Source organism: Nyctibius grandis, chromosome 3, assembly GCF_013368605.1.
Source record: "Nyctibius grandis isolate bNycGra1 chromosome 3, bNycGra1.pri, whole genome shotgun sequence".
NCBI lineage: Eukaryota > Metazoa > Chordata > Aves > Nyctibiiformes > Nyctibiidae > Nyctibius > Nyctibius grandis.
In genome coordinates, this window is record NC_090660.1 from 88312122 (window position 1) to 88335754 (window position 23633).

The 23633-nt window shown below is 39.1% G+C and overlaps 1 protein-coding gene across 1 annotated transcript in view; it reads left to right on the plus strand.

Moving 5' to 3' along the window:
- Positions 1–23633, plus strand: part of EIF3H (eukaryotic translation initiation factor 3 subunit H) — a 99107-nt gene that overhangs the window by 65760 nt on the left and 9714 nt on the right. Inside the window, exons 3-5 of the mRNA XM_068396704.1 lie at positions 14080–14247; positions 15752–15851; positions 17209–17358. Coding sequence (XP_068252805.1) covers positions 14080–14247; positions 15752–15851; positions 17209–17358 — 418 coding nt within the window. The remainder of the gene's footprint in view (positions 1–14079; positions 14248–15751; positions 15852–17208; positions 17359–23633) is intronic.

Below are 23633 nucleotides of genomic sequence, written 5' to 3' on the forward strand. Positions count from 1 at the left end.
AATAGCTGAGGCTGGAAGGGATGTCTAGAGGTCTCTGCTCCAGTCCACCTGCTCAAAGCAGGGTCAACTAGAACAGGTTGCTTAGGGCTTTGTACGTTTGGGTTTCGATCTGCAAGGATGGAGGCTCCACAGCTTCTCTGGACAGCCTGATCCAGAGTTTGTCCATCCTCGCAGCTGCTTTTTTTTTTTTTTTTGTCTTATGTTTAAGTTTAATTTCCTGTGCCCATTATTTCTAATCCTGTCTCTGGGCACCACTGAGAAGAGTCTAGTTCTTCCTTCTTGATATCCCTGCCCCTTCCTGCTCAAGTATTTGTGCACATGGATAAGATCCCCCTGAGTCTTCTCCAGGCAGAACAGCCCCAGCTGTCTCAGCCTCTCCTCATATGACAGATGCCCCAAGTCCCCAGTCATCTTCATGGCCTGTCCCTGAACTCTCTCCAGTAAGTCTGTGTCTCTTGTACTGGGGAACCCAGCACTGGACAGAGCACCTCATATGTGTCCCACCAGTGCCACTCAACCTAAAGGTAATGCTCTGCCTAACGTAGCCCAGGAGGCTGTTGGCCGCCTTTGCTGCAAGAGTGCATTGCCAGCTCATGGTCAACTTGGTGTCCATCAGGACACCCAGGGTGTTTTCTGCAGAGTTTCTTTTCAACCAGTCAATCCCAGCATGTGCTGGTGCCTGGGGTTGTTTCTCCCCAGGGTCAGGACTTTGCATGTGCCTTTGCTGAACTTTGAGATTCCTGTCAACCCATTTCTCCAGCCTGTTGAAGTCCCTCTGGATGTCAGCACAAACCTCTGATGTATCAACCACTGCTTCCAGTTTTGTATCATTGCAGACTTGCTGAGGGTGTGCTCTGTCCCATCATACAAGTCTTTAATGAAGATGACAGAAGTGTTGCACCCAGTATTGACCCCTGGGGCACGCCACTAGTGACTGGCCTCCAGATGGACTTCGTGCTGCTGATCCTGCACGCATGATCATCCCGATGTCTTTTATCTGATAAACTTTTTTTTTCCAGCTATAGTTTAGGTTTGTAAATATAATTTAGTTATGAGGGCATTTTGGCAGTCAGTGAAATAGAGGTACCACCAAGTGATTCAGTGATTCATTTTTTCCTCAAATGGGGCTGTTTTGCTTTGGGTTTGTGTTCAGAGTAAATGGCGAATGCTGTCCCAAGGGTTTATAATCTTCAGAGAAGAAGCAGGAATGGAAAGAATTGGCTTGTCCAGCCCCCATCAGGGAGTCCTTCAGCTGAGTGAGCAGTGGAACCACAGCCTGCTGCCTTCAGCTCCCATGTACTGCACATTACACTGTGCTTTGTCTCTTACTTGTTAGAGAGTTGATTGCAGTGGATCTGTCCTCCTGCTTCCCAACTTGTTTCCCATGTACAAAACCTGCTTTAAGTTTATAGCTTCCTCCTTGGCACAGAGCACTTCTTCTGCCTGTTTAAACAGGGTGTGAGTTTAGTTCTTGGCTTCTTTAAAAGAACAAGTCACACTTAGATATAAAAGTTGCAAGTGCTACGTTGCTGAAATATTAGCTTTGGCTTGCAGAATCCTGCTTATGATGTTACAAGCCCTAGAAAGGGGAGAAATTCACCCTAACTCTGTCTTGTGTAGCTTGATCTAAAAGCCACGAGCTTTATTTTCTAAATTTAATATTAAACTGTTGAGGTTTTTAGTTTTGTTTAAATTGTTTGATACCTTTTGCATTTGAACATAGTGCATGTTCTCAAGTGGTTAGATGCCAGAGGCTGCTTGTGAGAAGGCATGACTGTCTTTCACTTCAAATATCTAACCACTCCTGTTTTTATTGTTCCTCTTGCTGTGCTATGGAAAAGATTTTTTGAAGCTGGCCTGAATTCATTGTTTCTTTGAGGACTCATTGAGGAAGTTGTGCTAACAACAGACGTTGCTAGTGTTAGCCTCGGCTTTAGAAACTCCACTGAGTAATACCAATGATAATACCGTTCAGCAGATCCCTTGCAGTGTTACAGCTCCTATCTGCACCGCTAATGCACAATGAAAGGGGGATTTCTGGTTTGAGTTACCTTGGCCTGAATTCCCTAACTGTCAGGTTATTATATGGGCAATGGTGTGAAATCATAAGCTGGATTTTTTTTTTTTTTTATTGGGGGGAACGGTAGAGATGAACCTTGTAATACTGAGAACAAACATGTGCTGTCAGGCTTCTGTGTCTTGTTTGTTGCTGAGAAGTTGCCTTTCCATAACTTATTGTTGAACTTGCTTTACAACACCCTTTTTCTGTGTATATAGAAGTATGGCCATGTGCATTAATATTCACCATGGCATGCACCTTGATTCTAAGTTAAATGCATATTTAAATATAGGGGGGATTGCGTATATTCTCTCTCTCTCCCCCTCCCCTCTTCCTCCTCCCCATATATGTGTGTGTATATGTACATATACACACATAAGTGAAAACAGGGAAGCAGTAAGTAAGGATGAGAAATCCGATTTCCTTGGGACGAAAAAGGACCCTGTAATAGCTAACTATTCAAGTTGTCCAAGACAAGGTTGCAAGTCTGGTATAGAAGTAGTTTGGGGATTTGGAGAATGTTAATGCATCAGCACAGTTGGGCTAGATCTGTCTTGGCCATTTGAAGTGTCATTTAGTTGTACCAGGTTTTACTTTCTTCACGTCCGTGTGGAAAGCCTCTGAAGACTAAACAATGCTTGTTTGAGTGCTTCAGTAGATTCTTGTGTGTTGAAACAAGGACTGGTGTGTCCACCCCCCAGCCCAAGTGTGGTATGCTAAATTGTACTTTTCTTCCCTAGATTCAGGAGTGAGCATTCTGGTAGAAAGGTAGTGGAAACTGGGAAAAAAATGACTTTCATGGTTCTTGTGTCAGAATGGTGTAGTTGCTGCCAGTGAGCCTTTCAAAGCTCTTCCTGCTGGCTTTCCATGGCACCTGTGTTGTAAATTGCTAACCCCGTGTTAAAGCATCATATTGGAGTTATTTATAAATCTGTACTGTTATGCCTGAAATTGTATGCTTTTAAAATGTTAAGTACCTTAATACTCTTTCAATAATTAAATGTTGCACATGCTACTTAATCAATAGCTGTTGTGGCAGCAGTCATGTATGGAAACAGTACAATGATGTAGTAGTGATGTTCTTGAACATCTCTGTGTTGGAATTGGCATAAAATCAAGGTTTCACCTAATGAAGCATAACGTACTTCCTCGATTGATTATCTCCAAAATCCTTAACACATTGTTTTTCTTCTAACATCCGTGCTTAGCTGTATGGGATGAGATGTGTTGAAAATTTGGATGCCATCAGTTCTGGATGACGATTTTCTGGTCAGAATGTCATGTCTCTCATCACTGTGAGCTCTGGCTGCCTGCTAGCATTCATGTTGACATTTACATAATATTATTTGGCTTCAGGAATTGAAGGAGGCTGGTTTTCACATGCAGGAAGGGACTGCCTCTGTCAGAATTTGATTTTACCTGCTGTTCCTTGGTGTAGTCAGCAGCTTCCAAAATGACTGTGACATGGCCATTGACAGGGAGGACTTAATAAAAAAGCATAGGTTTTCATGAGATATGAAAATGTCTTGTCATCTAATTGCAATGATTTAGGAGTCTTTTGGGCAAATTCTTTCACAAGGTTTGAACCACTGGTCCTACTCTTCTTCCAAAATTGAATATTTTTCTTCAAGCTCCCTAGAAAATGTTAATCAGAGTCTTCTGCTCTTGAGCTCACCTACAATCATTTTCCTTCGTATTGTTTCACAAACTCTAAACTATCCTAAGAGAGAATTGAGAACAGCTCTTGGTAACCAGTGTGCTACAATGAAATACTAGTGTAACATGTATCCCTTATGAATATTTTAATATATTTAAAAAGAAAAAGACTGTTATTTCAGATACTCAGTTCTGTCTCTCATTAGGCATCAGGTAATGCACAGCCTCCAAATGTGCAATACAAGCCTTTCACTTCATATGTAAAGATGTATAGGTGGAGATGTTGTTTAGTTATCCTTTCAGAAAGCTGCATGTTAAGAATTTTTTGTGTTAGCCCTATGATAGTACAAGTTGATTTTTTCCCCCCCTCTTTTTAAAGAGTTTCCCAGTGATATTAAGTGATGTTGAATATGTCTGTCTCCTGTGTGGTGGTTGGATGTGTAGCTTGAGAATTAAACCAGCAGAGAACCCGTCACTCTCAGATCTTTCTGTCTGCAAGCTGAGGAAGGTAAAGATTTTTATTGTGGCAGGGATTGCAGGCAAGAGGACTTGATTAATTTTATCTGAAAGTCAATGCTTCATGAAGCAAATGGCCGGCCCCAGATCTCATAGTGGAGAGATGTTTTCTCGTCTGTCTACGGGGTAGGACTTTGCCTGGATTCTGACTTATTTGTACCTTGTGTGAATTGAAGTTATGTTGCTCATGGCCTGAGGACTTGGCTGACAGCGATGAGGAGTGCATGTAGAGGGTAGTACAGCAGAGATCCAAATGAAGCTACCCTTGGTTGGAGCTTTCATACAGTTTAATCATTGCTCTCTAAGCTTGTCAGATGGGATATCTCAATCTTTGTGTCATGGTCAGTTAAATGGCTACCTGCTCAATGGGATGTGTTATGGAGAGGTGACAGGTGGTGTTTTAAGAGTGTTGTAAGAGGTATACTGAAATGTCCTTGTGACATTGTGTTCATCTAGGTATTATACACAGCTCCTAACTATTGCTTTAAAAGAGGGATGAGAGTTAAGTGCTATTCTTACTGGAAAGAAAGAAGTTAATATGGCATTTTACTGCTGTTTGATCAGTCAGTAACAGCACCTGGGCTAGGTAAAACTGGTAGACTTTGTAAAACCAATGTGAATTTTGGGGATTGTGTAGGATCCCCCTTTCTTCCTTAAAGGAGCAGTAGATGTTAACTGCTTCAAGCCTTCCTGGCGTACAGGGAGATCTTGCTCTGCGCAAATAGGCCCTCAATGGAAGAAGCTGTAAGCCTGAGGCTGAAGACACACTCATCTTTTTTTTTTCCAAGTGCACTTAACACATTTGAAAGCTAGATAGTTGTGTGATTTTGATTCAAAAGATGTGTTTATGGGGGTAGCTACCATGTCATTCTTCTGTTTTGCCAAAACTTAGAACTCTTCTTGACTGATTTCCCCTGCCAAATGTTTAACAGTGTTATCCCTACGTGATGGACTGATGGAGGTCACAGAAAACAAATAGCTTGTGTAACTTTCAGCTGAAGAAACAGTCTATAGCAATGATTTTTTTTTCTTTTAATGAATCCTGATTTACTGTAAGGACAATTCAGGGAAATTGGTGTATGGGGGCTGTGTCTGCTTCGGTGTTCGGACCACATTTTGTGAGCTTGAAACTTCAGAACACTGTGAGAGATTCTTCAAAACAGAAGTGTGGATATTTAATACCAAGGCATTAGAAAACCACTTGTTTCATTGTATCTAGTAAGACAAGATGAATGTTTTGTCTTTAAGTAAGCTGTTGAAGATGTCCCTCCTCTTACCCCTGCCTTTGAATTTTCGCAATGCAAACACTGAGAGTGGTACAAGATACCCAAACTTAGAAGCTTTACAAAAAAGAAAAATCTTTTCCTGCTTTTCAAGGGGAAGTGGGGGATTTAAAAACCCCCAAACCCCCTATGTGAAGTCATTATTGGTTTTCTTCACTTATTGAAAAGTTATTCATAAAATGAGACTGACTTTCTTGTGATGTATACTGTATGACATAACTGATTTTCAAAGTGCAGTGATTGCGAAGTTGTTTCCATTTCAGTCTGTCCCCATTCTGCTTTCCAATTGTTGAACGTGAAAATCTGTGTTAAGTTAAAACAGTAAAAATGACCGTGTAATTCATTAATCTTTAAACATTTCCAATTTTTTCCACATAATTTAATAACCTCTCTGAGCATTTATGTAATATAAAACTTCATATAAATACATTAATCTGATTGACATTTATGTAGGAAAGGAATTAGATTTTCACCACACATTTTTGTGTTATTGTGTGCTTAATTGCTTTGTAACTTGTAACGCTAAGGTAAATAAGTTGATAATATTTTGTAAAGAAAGAGCTTTTACCTGTTAATGTAGCCTCACTAGAGTAAACGAGCAAAAATCAATGGCCAGTAAAGAAACTTAAGGAAATCTTACTAAACTTTTTAAATTTTTTTTTTTTTTTTTTTTAAAGGAGGTGCTTAGTCAGACATGAGGTTACTCTAACATACAGTTGTTTTTTGACCATGCGGATTCCTTTTCATGCCTTTAATCCTACTTGCATTTTAGCAGCTAGAATGATACTCATTGGACAAAAATTGTATAAGTAAAGGCTTCAAGGTGCTGAAGTTCATGGGAATGCATTCCTAATAGAAAACATTTGATCCTTTCATTAGGCATTTGATGTTTATTAGGAAATGAGATAGCATCTTCTTGCTCTTTTACAAGGAAACCAAGAATTAAGTTGCCCAGATGGCATTTTTAGTAGTATAATTTACTGCTGTCACGACAATGTAGGCTGACTGAAACTTTTCTCCTGATAAAGATTTTAATCTTGTATCAAATCCGTCTTTGGCCAACATAAAAATAGTAGTGTAGTAAGCCAAATAGGTGCTTAGATATGGATAATGTTTACCTGCCGTATAGGAGGAGACTGAGGATTAAGTGGTGAGCGTTTGTAAGATACTGTGAAGATGGAGCTTTCTATATAAATGCCAAGAAAACTACTCCAAAGGTATAGCAGAAAACCTTCCAAGTATGTTGCATTTTCTTCTGGCAGTTGGTTCTTAATGATCATCATCAACAAAATAGTGAAAGTTTCCATGATCTTGAGCTGTGTAGGGAATGTGGTCAGTGAGACTGATTTAGTTTGTCCAAAGGCTTATCTGAGTGTTTGCTCCTGTGTTAATAAAATGATATGATAGCTTGATTGGTTTGGTCGCCTCCTGATTCAGTGGTTATGTGCTTAGACCAGAGCCCCAGGCTTGCTGTCAGCAAACCCTGGGCAAGCGCCAGCACATGTGCAGGAAGTGGTGTGCTTCCATTTGCTGCTTTCCGTTGTCCCGTCACACACATCCCGGTGCTCCCCATGCCCTTGTTTTACTCCTTTTCTCTGAAAACTCGTCCTCATCCTCCTTTATTCCCACCAGCGACAGAGCTACCCTTTGCTACCTTGCCATGCTTTGGTGTAGGGGGTATGTCCTTGTGCTGACCCATGTCTTGGAGTCACCTCTGTAAAGCAACAGGGTAGTGTTGGTGTGGCATGGTGTCCCAAACTGCAGGTCAGTTTCCTCTGCCCACATTGCCAAGCCTCTACTCATCAACTCTGGTGGAGACTATGCATGGGTAACTGCTGTCTAAACTGGTAATAAATAACAGTCTGGAGATACATACTTACATCCTGGGTAAGCATCTCCAGACAGAAGCACTCCAAACATATTGTTTTATTTTTATTATGTTCCTGTTGCTTTTCACTGTTTACCTTCTGATTGTGATACCTCCTCTGGGTGTCCCTTACTTTTCCTGTAGAGCACAATTAATATCACACAGTGCTGTAGTAAAACTGACATTGAATTGTGATCAAGGTTAAAAATGAACGAGTTCACTGAGTATACACAATGAATATAGTTACTTTAGAGTTTTCCCTCTTCTGTTTCTCCCCTTCTTTCTCGTAAGATGGAGGACTTTTTGCTTTAGAAAGCATTAAGCAAAGCCTCAGTTGCTGTAATGAGCATCTACCCATGAAATATAGTTGGGCTTGCTCTTACTACAGCAGTGGCATCAGTGCAATAGATGGAGGTGATTGCTACAGATTTGCTTTCAATTTATCCCGTAGTCTGTAAGGAAAATGCAGATTTGTGAAGCGTGCTTTTCAGGTGGTGTGCAGTTTTTCCACCACAGTTGCTAACTTACTAAAATACAGCAATTCCTTAAGGAAAATTGAATCCACTTTGGACAAATATGTTCTACCCTTTTTTTCATCCTTGAATTTAGCAATTAAAATGGAGTTGAATTAAGTCTTTTGACTCACTTTTGTTTTTGTGGTCTTATGATTGACTATGACTCTTGGACTTTTGCCTATTTTCAGGTGATTTTTTCCCATCCAGCTACTCACAGGCCCTTGTCTGCTTAGCTTCCAAGTTTAGAGGAGATCAGGTGCTTTCAGCTCAGTATAGCAGAAGTGCATAAAATAGAGTACTGTTTTGTAACCTTGACTTGATATTTCAGAGGAGGAAATGAATATTATTGGGGAAGGCAATATTTACTTTTAATTTTTTTCTCCCTGAATAGGAGAATTGTTGAGTTACTGAGCTTGTGCATTTGTCTTGGGAGAAGTGAGGGGGAGTTGGATATAGATAAAATCTGCAAATATGTGCGTGCATATTTTGCACACTTCAGCTTAAGAAATGTATTTCAGCGGTATCTGAAGGCTTTTTCAGATAAAACATTGCCTTTGCCAGAATTAACTGTGAATTGTTGTTTCTCTTTGCCCATCCTTTTTATTTCTACTTTTTAAGCAGAATAAGTTGGTTGTGGTACTAATTATTTTTGTATCTTCACAATTGGAGTTGTTATCAATAGATGCAGTCATTGTGATTCATAGTTTTTTAGACAATTAATTGAGATTGTGTGTGTGGAAGGAAACGAATTAGTCTGTTGTCTCCATAATTCTCTGTGCCTAATTAAATTAAATAAATCAATTTTCCTTCTTTTCAAATGCATACGCTGGTTCCTTGAACTAGCATCTGACAACTTGTTTTAGTCATTGAAGATACTGTCTGAAGCATACATGTGGTTTGGCAAAGCTTAATATGTATAGAAAAAACAGTATTTTTTGTGCTGCTAAAAAGTACCATGTAGTGTATAGCACTTGTTCAGTACGCATGCTACCACATGGTAGCACTTCAAAAGAGACAAATTATTGCCTTAAAAATACTATCCACATTAGCAGTGGTGCTATAAAAGGAATATTTTAGCTGTTTTTCAGTATAGTTTGACCAGAATATACTGAAATTTGCCATGTTCATGTTGCCAGTTAAATTCAGAGAAGTGTTAGTGCAGAGGCTGGATGCTGTTTCTTCTGATGAACTTCTGTGTCCCTTGGAAAGTATGCCCAGTCTTGAGTAAATTTTAGTTAGTGACAACCCTATGTTTTAGTTCATCTGTCTTCTGGATGCCCAAGATTCTGCGAGGAAACAATATTCATCCTCAGATACTCCAGAGAGTCTTTTTGAGGAGACTGTTGTGGATGAGGGAGCAGTAAAGGACTACCTTGTTCTTGAATCAGTGACCTGCCCTCATGAAGGCGTGTAACTTCTGCTGTTTGAGTTCATAGGTTAAGGACAAATTTATGAAACGTGAGTCAAGACCAACACTTCATTGTGAAGTCCAGACTGAAGGCTACGCAGATGTTAGTGGTTCGTAGCACAGGGTTGGTTGTTACCTCCCTTGGTAGTGCTGCCTGTGTCCAGTGTACACTGCAGCGAGCTGGGTGAGCAGCAATGTAGAACCAGTCTACGGCATGTGATACTGGGTACAAAGTTCTACCACTTTGGTGGGGCTTGGCTTTTTAGGAGACATGTGAGTTGCTGCTCCTAAAACCATATTTTTTAAGGTGTATCAACTTATAATATGTTTTGGAAATTAAGGCCTTGAGCATCTGAGATGCCATCAAATGTATTGGCTCCAGGCCATCTTTGATCAGGGTTTCACATGTCAAAATATTTATCAGCAGTCTGAATGTGGCCAGGCTGAAACGCATCTCATCTGATGGCAACGATAACTATTTAAGGACTAAATTTCGGTAACACATACATTGATATGTGACCTCCTGAATGCTGGATTTTAATGAATCGTTTATAAAGAAATAAAAATAATACAGTTTTAGTGATAAATAAACTTGCATCATGTATCAGGTTGCTACAAGAACACTTGTTTTGGATGCATTTTAGAAATAAGCTGTTATTTCAAGAAGGACGTGAATTTGCCAGTTGTTTGTAAACTCTGGTGTCTTAGATTTGTTTGCATTTTTAAAACATCACATGGACCTTTTTTTCCCTTTTTTCAGTGCCTCTGTTGATTTGACCTATTCTTAAATTAGGTTTTCGAATAGTGAGGTTATTGACCAAGGTTATTTTTAGGTATTTCGAGAACGTGGCTGAGTTGTCCCAGTGTTGAATGGGTCATCACATTAGTGTTCAGTTCTTGGCCTTGTCTCTGATTTATTCTATAATTTTGGATATGTTATTTCTTATTGGTAAGGTAGGGTATATACCTCCTATATGTTGAAGCCCAGATAAAGTTCCTAGTGTTGCCAGTACTTTTTAGAAAAGGAAAAAGTGTTTATGTTATTTTAGTATTTTCTTTAATCTTTTACAACAAGTTTGTTAAAACTTAGTTGCATTCAGGGGAAAAAAGTACCCACCAAACTACCATAATAAGGTTTACTCTTTTCAGTCAAGGGATTTTGTTAGTACAAATTCACACAAGTCAGTCGTATTCAAACAAAACACCCGTACTGTATAGTTTTGCACTTTTCCTGATTTAGACAAATTATAGTAAGGCTTTCTAGCTGCATTAACACCACCACCACCCCCCCATTTGTTTACAAACTAACAAAAAAAAATGCCCTTTTAGAGGAAGGAGGGTTTTTTAAATAATAACAAAAGAGAGAATCTTCTGTTAAAAAAAATCCACTCCAGAGAGGTGCCCAGGAGATGCATGATGGCCCAGGAGATGCATGATGGCTCAGGAGACGGAGGCTGTGCGTTCTCAGTGCAGGAAGCACACTGAGAAGTGCGGGCACGACTGTTGGCTTTCCTCGTCTTAAGGACACTCTTGAACAAATAATTTGCTTAAAAATATAGGTACACCGTTTAACTGTGGGGGAGAAGGGGAAGCATCCTGGTCTGGCTGTTCCCCTGCCCTTTTCCTTGCTCACCTCCGTTCTGGGCACTCTCAGACTTAATGACACTTTTTAGTGGCACCTTTGCGGCATGCCTTGGGCAGGACTATGACTTGAAACAGTGAACTCCTCATTAGAAGAAGTGCATGACCGTCCCTAGTCCAAGCAGATTGAGGATTGGGTAGAAGGAGAGAGCTCTTGCCTAGTCTGTGCTAAACTTCTAGGTAAAAAGATGATGTTCTGTAGACTGGGCAAAAAATGTAAAGAAACAGTGGTAACGATAGCAACAAAAGCAACATGGGGGCGTTATCCATTTGTGCAAGTTGGCAGCTTGTTGGAGCTATCTAGCTACTAATACATGTTATAAAATATATATGTTTGGTTAAAAGAGTTTCCATCTCTCCCTGGTGGGGACTGCATCATGTTTAAATTTCTGCAGTTGTTTTCCCAAGGCAGAGATGTTAGCTATTGATGCTTTATTGGTTCTTTGAGATTTTTCCGCTATTACCTTCATTATCATCTAACTGCTAACAGTCATGAGAGGAGGAATTGCTGACTTGAAATCTGGATGGTTTTCAGTGAGTCCTTTTTCTTCTAGTCGATATCGCTTACGCTTACCTTCAGTTATATATTGCTGGTTATACTGTGTTTAAGAAATGAAGTTGTCCTGGAACTTGGTTACCAGTTACCTCTCAGATGAACACTTTTAAGAGCACAATATACCTTTATTCAAGTTTGTAAAAGATCTGTATATTTTCTTAGGGTATTCCCTCTCTTTAATGTTACACCTCTTAAGGGAGAAATTAACTGAATGGGTCGACCACATGATTACATAGGAATCTATGTATAAGTATCTTTTTCCCATCATTACCACCTCTATTTTGACAGTGTCCCCAGTTACAAGAGAATTGCCACTGCAAGGAGCAGTCTAGCTCAGCTATCTAAAAATCCACATTTAACTTCATTCTCAAAAAATATTATATCTCTTTCAGCTGCTTCTGAAAATCTGTTTCTAGTTTTTTCTTTTTTATGACTTCATTTGGCTAGAAAGGATGTAAACATAATTTCATGTTCTAGCATGTTGTAACATATCGTGTCAAAAGAAAGTCTTACTTGCTTTCCACACAGATATATCTTTGAAAAGCTTCTTTTAGCCAAAATAGTTTATTCTAGCTACATTTAATGAATGGATCACATGCTTTTTCAATTCAAAATCGTGGTCGCAGCAGGAGTCTTTTAGTTGGTTCCGGGGGAAGTCTGTGTTCTTTATGTTTTAATAGTAAAATTTAGAAACTTAACATCTTCCCCCCAAAAAAACCCCAAGAAAACCTTTAAGTTTAAGGACTGAGCTTCTTTGATAAGCTAGGTCTTAGCTTTGCTTTTGTGAGAAATGTTGAGATGCTACTTGCTAAAGCGTCAGGGCTGCTGTGTAAGGAGTAGGCTTGAAGCTGGCCACTGTTTCTGGAAATTGTGCAATGAAAGCAGGATGAAAATTCATTTTGATCTGTCAAGGAGGAAGGTTTTCATACTGACTTTAGAATAGCTCTTTGATCAGTTCTACTGTCTGGCTGTCCTGAAGAGCGTAGTGGCTTCTTTAGATTTGCCTTGGTTTAGAGACAACCAGATGGTTCAGGCCTTTTCTTTGCTTGCAGTACATTATGGGGTTTCAGACTGTAGCCTGGATGGTTTTGCTGTATTAGTTTTGGGGTGCTGTATTATCATGGTGTCCTGGATGAAACACAAATCGCAAGTCATTTCTATTAAGATATTACGAAATAGAATGCGAGCGCCGACGTATGCTGATGGAAAAAAGCCTGCAAGGGTTTATATAAGTGTACATAGATTACTTTAAAAATCCAGTAAGTAAGATATGGCAATTTAATGAAAAGGGCCAGCAGACTGCAGAATGTAGTTTGTGCTGTAAGGATGATAAGTTGGAAAAATATTTGTTCAATCTTGAAAAATGTCTCCTCGTATCTTTAAAGAATATGGTCGGATTTTTTTTTCTCTTGAAAGGATGTGAAGTGAGGTCTGAAAACGTAGCACATTCTGTCCTTTAGTTATTTTATGTTACTTTCTTTTATAATGAATATCGTATTTTCATCTGCGCAAGGAGAAGCCTTGAAAAAAAACTTAACAAAAATGAATACATAGGAGGGGGTTGTTTTTTTTATCTTTGTAAATGTTGCAGCTGCAGGCAAAACTTAAGGATTGTGTAGCATTGCTGTATTTGATTTCCTATCAGTTGGCTGTGAGCGTTGGTTCATCTGATAATCACACCGAAATCTGTTTCCTTAAATTCAACCAGCAGGCACAGTGTCTGTCTATTTAAAGGTCTTATAAGTGATAAGGTGTGTTGATTTGCTTGATGGGATTATGTTAAACATTCCTGAATAGAATTCTGTTCCATCAAGGCAATCTGTTTGAATGAAGCATTGAGTAGAAACAGAATTTATGCATTGGTAGAATGAAACTTTACAGCTGTTGGTGTAAAAAGCCTGACAAAAAATGTTCTCTACTGTCTAAGGTAACTTACTGCATATAAATATGTGTGTGTATTGTGTATAATATATACATACATGCTTATGCATTTATATACATCTAAAAAGAAGAAACAGTGTTGAAAAGTTGAAGATAAATGCAATCAAAACTATCTGACAGCTATAGCTGGTCCCCCAAACTCTAATACTGAAAATATAGTTTTACGTTGCGAAAAAGACAATAATAGTTTATCTTTTATTTCATTTACTCATTAAATAAATCTCCTTTTGATTCCAAAAGTTATCTAATTCTGGACAGTATTACAACTTAAATCACAGTATTTCTTTGTTACTAAATAGTAAAATGTTACTGCTTAATGAAACCCAGTATCAGAAATTTGTTTTATGAATGAGCAAGGTAATACACACTGTAAATGATGTGTAACAGTTTGTTGATCACTTTAGCAATTAACTGCAGCTGAAAAAAACCTGCTTACTCAGGCTAGTCTTACTCTCATTCTCTGAGGAAGCTCTGGATTTTAATGAAGACAGTCCAGCAGTGAATAAACAAACTTCTACGCAGTTGCAAAAATGAAAATAAAATAAAATACAATTTACTCATTGAATAGCAAGCTCTCTATGGAAATAGTACATATTGTGTAAGTTTAATTTTTAAGCATGGTTTTTATTTAATCTAGTTCAATACCAGATGGAAATGATGCGAAGCCTTCGCCACGTAAACATTGATCATCTTCACGTTGGCTGGTACCAGTCCACATACTATGGCTCTTTTGTCACTCGTGCCCTCCTGGACTCCCAGTTCAGTTACCAGCATGCAATTGAGGAGTCTGTAGTTCTCATTTACGGTTAGTATGAGGTTTCCTTTATTATTCTTTTCCCCTCTTAATATTATTACTACTATTTTTGTATTCTGTCTTTTGCCTGTAAGAGTAGCCTGGCAGGCCTTTTTGAGTAAATACCAACCCTGTGTCTACAGCAGCCTCAGCAGCAGCTAAGTCTAGACAGGGTTTCCTTCTTTCTGTTTATTTTTCTTGCTATCAGAGCCCTGATGTGTACGTTTTGGAATGCTGGAGTAGCTGCTTCATTTTTATTCCTTCATCTCCCCTCCCTTGTCGAAGGGGCTGGTGGAACCCGACCAGATGTCTTAACAAACCCTGCTTGCTAGCGTGTCTGGCTCTGTACGTGACTGACCAATCATCGCACGAATTGCCAAGTTTTTTTTTTTTATACCTCTGACAGAAGCATACAAAACCTGGACTGTTTCTTAGCACAAAGATTTTTTTCTTTTCTGCCTGTTTAATGGTGTTTCCTCAAGCTCTCCAGACCAGATGTTCTGTGCTGTATCAGAACCGTAGGCAATTTAACAGCTTTATAGCCTCCCCCTCCCCAAACACTCACAGTTTGCCATATCTGGCAGACTTGCATATAGTTTCCAGCTGAGAAGTAAATGTAACGTCCTGAGTATCTGTCAGAAAAAATACTAATGAATACGATCAATCTTATGAGCTGCCCCAAAATTGTTTCAGTATGTTAACAATTGGATTACAGTAAAGAACAAGTTGTTAAAGTATACTTATATTGGCTGGAAACATTGCATCATCAGACCTTGATGAATTTTCCACTTGTTTCAGTCTATTTTGGTTTTCATTTTATCACCGATTGCTAAAAGTTTTACTGTGTTAAGTTTCAGACAACATGAATGTTAACACAGCTTTTATTCTCATGTTGGCATGCTTCAGCCGTTATCATGCTGCAAGTGTTAAGCTTCTTTGTCCCAGGAATGTAACAGTTTGTTTAGAAAATTTCTCCCTAAACTCAGCAGAGTATGTCAAGGCAAAACTAATCTTTTTATATACCAGTTACATTGTTATGCACGAAGCAGCAGGGGCAACTTGATCTGAATCAGCTTATTGCTGCTCCAAAATTACAATTTTTTTGTATAAAATGTAGTTTAATGAATATTTTAATTTGCTGCATAATGACTGGAGGGAAAAAATCTTTATTTAAATGATGTAGCTCTTACATAAGTTCTGTGGATAGTTCATATGAAAGAAAAGAAAATGTGAATTAGCCCTTTAATGGGGAAATAATGTGAGTAGAAGGGGTCTAGATCTCCCAATGTTCTCCAAGTTAATTTTATTAATTAACTTCACTGTATATAGTTGGATGTATTTTACATTTCACTACAACAGGTTTAGTTCCGTTATAGTGTCTTTTCTGTGTTGGTAGTCTTAACTAAGTAGTCCTATTAAAAAAAATTATTTTCCTTCTGTTTATGTCATTCCAATATTAACAAAAAAAGGCAATCTGGGGTTATTAATAATATACTTCCTCCATTTTTAATTATAGATCCCATTAAGACTGCCCAAGGGTCTTTGTCACTAAAGGCATATAGGCTGACTCCCAAACTGATGGAAGTTTGCAAAGAAAAAGACTTCTCTCCAGAAGCGTAAGTAACTTAAAAGAATGTTTTCTCATAGGTTTTGCTGGATTATATGGGAGGCAGAAGGGTACATGGGATGATGAAATACTGTATTTTAAAATCTCGTGTAATAGTGTGTACTGGGGAAACTGGGTATATATGGGTAGCGATACACATGCACTGATACAGTGGGCTGAGAAGGCAGGAAAGTCTGTCTTTGGGCATCTAACTGAGGGCTGAAGTGCTGGAACTTGAACTGATTTTGGAGATGGTCAGCGGGCTGGCTGTAGGGACCACGGTGAAGATAGCTGTATCTGGGAACAGAGTCAGAAATATAAAAGAAGAAATGGAGAAGGGGAAATAACTGGTCTGTCTTTAAGCTCTTTTTTTCCAGAAGGAAAATTGAACAGGTATTCTGGAATAGCTGTTCTTCTGTATTTATTCCAAATTAACTCCCCGGTGTGGACACAATCTTCTGGAGTAAAGTAGGATAATTACTCTGTTTCAAAAGATGAGCTGCTTGTAATAGATGTAGGCCTTAGCTGTCAGCTTTTTCCTCAGCTTGGTGTTCAATGGCAAAAGCACACGCACTTGTTAAACTGCCTTTGTTGAGGAAAAACGCAATCATTTCATTGCTTGGTGTCTAAACATAACATTTCCGTGATGAACAAACAAATATGTGCTTAGTAAAAAAAAAAAAAAAAAAAAAAATCAAGTGAAGAATATATTTCCTTAGAAACTTACAGATCGTGCCTTTATTTCCAGATTTTATGAAAGGCATTGCTAACTACTTTATTATAAAGCAATAACAGTAGTTTTTATATCTATTTTGTAAAAAAACACACACTGGAAACTTATATTTTAATATCCACCATGGAATTTAATTATTCCAAAACACACACTATTTTGTCAATCTAATTTTTGGTCAGTAAAAATTTTAATTATTCATCTACTGGGGAAATTGTTTTTCATTGTAGTAGTTATTATTTTAAAAGTATTTCAGTGTCATGTGGTAACTAAATCTTCACTTTTACTTAAGAAACCTTGATGGCAGGGAAATCAGTAAAATATTTTGGAAGAGGCAGAGTTAATCCTGTCAGTACAGTCTTTTGCTGGAGGGTTTTTCATGTAAGTAATGTATTAGCCAGCAAAGCGACTGCTTGACTTCTGAGAGTTTTTCCTAGAGCAGCTTTTCCTAGTCTTTGTAAACGTGAGGTTTTGCCATGCAAATGCTCTCTTACCAAAACTTGACTCTTGTTTGATTGTGGAACTATGAAAACCAGGAGTTTTTACAAAATTGCCAATTGTTGGAGCAACAATTCAACAAAAAGAACAAGAGAGTTACTGGTTATATTAATAAATATTTTTTAACTTTTTTTCACAGCTTGAAAAAAGCAAATATTGCGTATGAAAATATGTTTGAAGAAGTGCCCATTGTAATTAAGAATTCATACCTGATCAATGTGATGTTGTGGGAACTGGAAAAGAAATCTGCAGTAGCCGATAGACATGAATTGCTCAGTCTGGCTAGCAGGTAAGTACTTGTTACAATAATGGATGTGTTTTTATTCGCTTTCCCAAACCACAGTTTAGCACCTTGGGTGAAATCCCAGGCTCATTACAGTCCATGGAAGCTTTGCCTTGACTTTTAATGGGGTTAAAAACTTTACCCTTCGTTTCTTTTGCTGAAGGAAAAGCTGCATAGTAAAATTATAGCAGCAGATTCAAGGACTAAATTCAATCTGTAATCCGCATATACCTGTACTGCTTGAAGTGTATAATCTTTTCAGTAGTGTATATTTCTTCAAGAAAATACTGGCGTTCAGAAAATTCAGGTAAATAGATCTGGAAATAAAAAATGGGTTTGTTAAATAATCCTTAAGTAATTCTATAAATTATTTTAATAAAAAATAAATCACATTTCTTCTGCTTTGGTAGCAGAATGCATTTGAAAATAAAATGAAATATTAAAGCCTCTATCTGAGAAACTGGCAAAAATGCTCAGACTGATTGTCGTGACAGCCAGCATTCATGATGTCAGAAATCATTTAAGAGTTTCTAGAATGATCTTCTCATAACTTTATCTAAGAATAACTTTTTGTTCTTATAGCATTTTGCCTTCAAAATACATTTATGATAACAAAGTAGGCATGACCTGTAGGAGTATGATTAGAAATTTGATGGTGCTTAAATCTTACACAACACAGTACAGTTAATGGGATTATTATTGGGCTGATCAAAATTAACCAGATACACAAAATGATGCCGTATCTTCTGCATGTAGAAACTGGGATGGACTCACTAATAGGTTTTTGGGGTGTAACACTTTCTTTTTATGTCAAGGTATTGTCTGCCAAGATTCTGATCCCCTCTGACTCAGACTACCAAGTTAGCTGAATACTAGTGGCCTCTTTTCTTTCTCCTTTTTTCCCGTCTTACCCACCCTCCCCCCTCTCCCCCCTCTCCCCCCTCTCCCCCCTCTCCCCCCTCTCCCCCCTCTCCCCCCTCTCCCCCCTCTCCCCCCTCTCCCCCCTCTCCCCCCTCTCCCCCCTCTCCCCCCTCTCCCCCCTCTCCCCCCCCCCCCCAATTATGTCAGGCTTTTGTTAATGGATCCGTATTGCTAGTGGTCCATACGTTCCCTGAGTTAGCAGAAAATTTCCACTCTATTTTCTTTGCTTGAGCTTATGTGGATGTATTGAGGGATCTGATAACTTTTAGAGAAATTGGTCAAGACAGAACAGGTACAGGGTTGAACTCTGCCAGGGAATTTACAAATGTCGGAAGAGATACTTAGTCAGTAATTTTGTCCAGTGAAGTTGTGAATTTGCACCTTGGAATTAACAAAGTGAAGAATTTTTGCTGAGATGTTCAGTTTGCTTGACTTCGCAGGCTTTCTGTCAGGCTCTTTCCTTGGTCAAAGATCACAAAGCTTTTACCATTTAAGGAGAGAGTGGGCACTGGGTGTGGATGACAGTGATTCCTCATGAGCTCTACCACTTGACTGTAAAAAGGAGGACCGTGCTGAGGATACAGCAGGTTTCCAGGTGACCTGACAGCATAGCCCTTGATTGCTTCTATGGGTTTGCTCCTCTAAAAATGGTTGGGATTACCCAGCACCCTGGGTCCTAGCATGGGCTGCTACTAGTCACGCAATACAATTCTGAAACTGGAAATTAATTTGAACAGATCACAAACCACAGTTGGAAGTTTTTCATCAGCTTTGCATCTTACGTCGTAACTGTTCCGTACCACTGCCCTGACTCAAGATAAAAGATAAGAACTGTACAAATTAATTTCCTTTCTGGAATGATGTTGTTAATAGCCTGGTGCAAGACAGGCTTTTTTGTTGGTCCTCGTGTCAGTAAATGGGATGAGAAGTGAGCAAGAAAAACATGAGCCGAAAAGAAAAAGGGAACTTCATCATTTGTGTTTAGGACTCCTTCATAAGAGGGCAAAAAGGGATAACTTTTTTTCTTAGTGAATCAAAGTTTCTTTTCAATTAATGTTTTCTTGGAACAGTGCAGTGCTGTTCTTGATGATGACACAGGTGGAACGGATTCTTGATAAACCTAGTTAAAAGTGCCCTTTCAATTAAGTGTGTTTCTTTGAATTTACCCAGCTACTATCCTATATACTGTCAGCAATTTCTTGAGTTTATTGAAGTCTAGAATTTCCCACTAATGGGGAGTTAATTCAACAGAGATTCATCAGTTTTCAGAGGTATTTCTGAATTATGTCTCCTGAACTGCCTTTCCTGGCAGTATTCTTCTGGCTCACCTGGTCTGTTTGAGGAATTTAAGGTGCTTAGTTTGGTTTGAAGGAGAGAAAGTTTTGGAAATTACCCCAATGGTTTTATTTGGAGGTTTTTACAAGTGTCTTTTTAAAATATTTGATAGCTGCTTTTAGTTACCAGGCAGGTTACATTCAGTGATATCTCACATTGGTGTAACTCAGCAGCTGGCAAATTAAAACATTTTAATGCTTGTTTATTCAAGGTAGGGTGACTTATACCACCTGCTGAAATATTTAACTAGTTTTTACTTGAATTCAACTACGAAGATTTCTCTGTCAAAGAATATATTGCCTGAAGTAGGGGAGTTCAAACCCCCACTTCTCTGGTGTTTTATTTTCACTTTGCATTTCCTTATTTTTACCTTTGAATAGTGGTGGCTAAAACATTTCAGATACCAACTTTTAATTTTGGTGCATGTCCTCCTTACTTAACTTTGCTGCTGTAGAACTTTGCTGTTGTAGAATTAGTTCGCAGTAACTTTAAAGGTACTTTTTTTTTTTTCTAAGGGTTTGGGGTTGGTTGGTCTTTTTGGGGGTTTTTTTTGGTCCTTTGGGAGCATCCCTGAACCTTTTTTAATCTTCTGAAGAAATGTTTTTGGCAATGAAATTATTTACCCATAGTTCTGCTCCTCTGGAGAGTTTGTTTCATCAAGTTTCTCACATATTCAGCCACCCACCTTGTCTGAGTTTGAAGCTGTACCTATTTGAGGTACTTTGTCTGCACCTTAATATCTTTCTCCTTTTGAAGTACATTTGTGATAGTTGTATAGAGTAGTTTACTTTTTTAGGCATAAATTTATGTTTCCCTTGTGAAATCTGAATTGACTGGAATATTCTAGGGAAAGAAGTTGAAGGCAGAATAGCACAAGGCTAGCAAGTAATAGCAAGTAAAGGCCTTTTGCTCAAACTGTTATCCTCCTGCTACCCTTAAGGACCAAAATGTCTTGAAGACCTTGGAGTACTGCCAGTCTTTTGATAGAGACTCAAGAATTAAAATCCTGTCAGATAATGTTCCAGATCTTCAGAGAATTAATTACAACCAACTTTCCCATTCTCATCCATCTCTTCCCTATTCTATTGATGATCTAGTTTGAATTAAAAAAAGCTTTTTTGTGGTCTCGCTTCATAATAGGGTTGTTCTATAATATCTCAATTTGTCTCAAGCAATTTTTCTAATAGTGTGCGTCAGTAGAAGCAAACATGTGCTGAACATTTACTGCAGTAACATCTACTTGGCAGATATATTTTTCAAACATCAGATGCAGTATTTTTGCAAAAGTGACATAAGGAGGGTTCCTTTGGCTTTTGAAAACAATATTAACCTTTATGCAGTGTACTGCTTATTCAGAAATCTCAATGTGCTTAACGGATTATTAAGATAATTATGAAAATCTCTAATTTGCAGATGGGGGAAGCTGACACAGAGAGGGTAAATGTGTTGCCCAAAGGCACACATCAAAGTCAGAGTAGAAAAGGGAATGGAGCGCAAGACGCCTGACTTACATATCTCATTCAAACAAAATCCTCTTTAAAAGAGCACAGGTTGAACTTGGGCTGAAAGGCTGAGCTGTAAACAAGGTCTGCTAAGCGGTGGGGGAACGTTCCTTAGAAACGTTTAATCAAAAATATGCGCTTTGCCCAGCAGTACCTCTCTAATCCACCCAAAGCTGTTCCCACCAGGAGGAGAAACGCTGCGCAGGGTGGCACCTTTCCCAAAAAACAGTGACTCTGAGAGGGGCCTCAGTAGAACTGATGGAAAGTGGAAAAACCGAGCAGCAGATAGACCATTTTCTTACGCTTCCTCTTGCTGCTTCCTGTTCTCATCTTCCTTAGCCAGGGAGCAAGGAAAATAAATAAATGAGGGATTCCATTTATGGCGATTGTAGGCAAGTTTAGGGGACCATCTTTTTTGGACACCTCCAGCTTCAGAATTGTTGTACCCAACAATTAGGTGCCTGGGTACAACACAGTGATTCAGATCTCAGAGGCTGGGCGCCTCTGCTCCCTCCCAGGGCAGCACAGGTAGGTGGGCTTCTCCAGAACTGCAAGCTGAGGCCCACAAGCTGTGTGTAGAGACAGTTAAAACTAATGAGATAAAACTAATGAGCAGGACACGGGAAGCTGAGAACGATGTGAGTTGCTGCCTCTCTTCTTGAAGCTTTGGTGTCTGACTCGAGGCTGCATTTTGGGTGTTTCAGACCTTTAGCGAGTGTGCATCTGGAGTCCTTTCCTGTTTAAAGATGCTGAAGTAAATGTGGGCTTTATGTGTAGTTCCCTGTTACGAATCCTACAGAAGCGGAGCCAGTTTGAGGTTCCAGCCCCAGCTGCTTGCATCATTCCTCCCCACTACCCCATTTCATCTCTACACCCCTCCTGCCCTCAAAGATTTTTATTTCCTCATCTGTTTCAGAGTATGGCTGTACAAATAGCTTTGTGGAATAATCTGGTGGAACAAGTCAGGCTCCCACTCTCCCCTTCCAGCCTTTCCCTCAGCCTCACTCAAAAAAAAAAAGAAACCCCAGCAGAGGGTGGTTTTGCATTTACAGTAGACTATTTCACTGAAAGAGTTTGAAGTGTGCCCACGCAAACAGCTGAATCCATACAGCTGAGAGTGCTGTAATCCTTGGGCAAAGAGGGAGGGAGAGGCAGGAAGATGCTGATGCTGGAACGTTTTAAACTGGCTCTGCTGGCAGCAGCAAACTGCACCTTTGCTCTCCTTAAAATATATCCGCAAAGGGAGGCTCTGGTGGTGCGAGCATTCCCTCACGAAGAGGGAGGCTTGCGTTCAGGTCTCTGAGCCAGGTCCGTATCCTAACAGGATGCCCTTGTGTAATGAGCAATATTTGAGTTTAGCTAATGTATAGTTATTGCTTTCCCCTTTTCTGGATGCTAGACCGTAACGCTGCCAAATGCAAGGTACGCTGGCAGGAAGAACAAGGCGGAAAGGACCATGACTGTTATCTGCAGACTCTGTTTACAGGTTTCTGCTTCTCATTCTCAGAATTATTTGACCTTTGTATTTGATAATTGTTAAACGAGGAATCAGAAGCAATCCATGTGCCAAGAATTTGATTTCATATCTGCCCTTCTGGGTGAAGGATCATACCCCATCAATATAAGGCTGTTAGAGCAAAAATGTACACCATGAGCAATTGCCTTGCAGGCCAAGCTTTCTAGTGTGCTTTTTTCTAAACAGACTTTGACAGTTTCCCTTTGACAGTTTATATGTGTTTGTCCTTTTTTGGCATTTTTGATTATGTCGGTCAAGCTACATGGATAAGTCTCAAGTGATAAATTTCTGGAAGTTTCAGAGGTGACCAGGTATAGGTGAGTGATCCTAGTAACAGTTCTGGTGAAGGAGTGCTCTCATTAGATTATTTCTTCATTAGATGTGTAAGAATCCACATGACATATTTTTGACTGTCCTAACTGCAGGAGAAGCTCCATTATGTTTTTTCCCCTTTTATTATCTATATTTCTCCCCCCCAAAAAACCACATCCCCCATATGTGGACTTTCTGATGCTTAGTATGATAGCAATTCTGCAGCTAATATTTCTCCCACAAAGATTCACTGATATCTGAGGTGTGGTGGTCTCCTGGTGCTGTGTTAAGGTGGAGCTATGTCTTTTAGTTCAATTCAAGAGTGTGCTCAGATCATCACCACTGGGTGATCTCAGACCTGACTTGTTTCAGATGAAACTAAACTGAAAATAGGCTTTAGGAGGGATACCTACTGTGCTTCAGCCACTAATGGGCTTTCAGATCACTGGACCATGTCAGAACTAGTGATAAGAAACCCCCCTGAAACATGTGTGGACGTTGGTTTCTCAGCACCAGCTGGTCTGCGTTATAGAACTCTTCCTGTTGGTCTATACTACTTGCTAATCTAAATGTAAACTTTATTTAATTGAGTCTTTTGCTGTATCAGCTGACTGAAATGCATCTGTTGAAAATGCAGTTTCTTTATTACCGATGCCCTCAGAACAACAACAAATGCAAGTGTTGATCTCCACGTT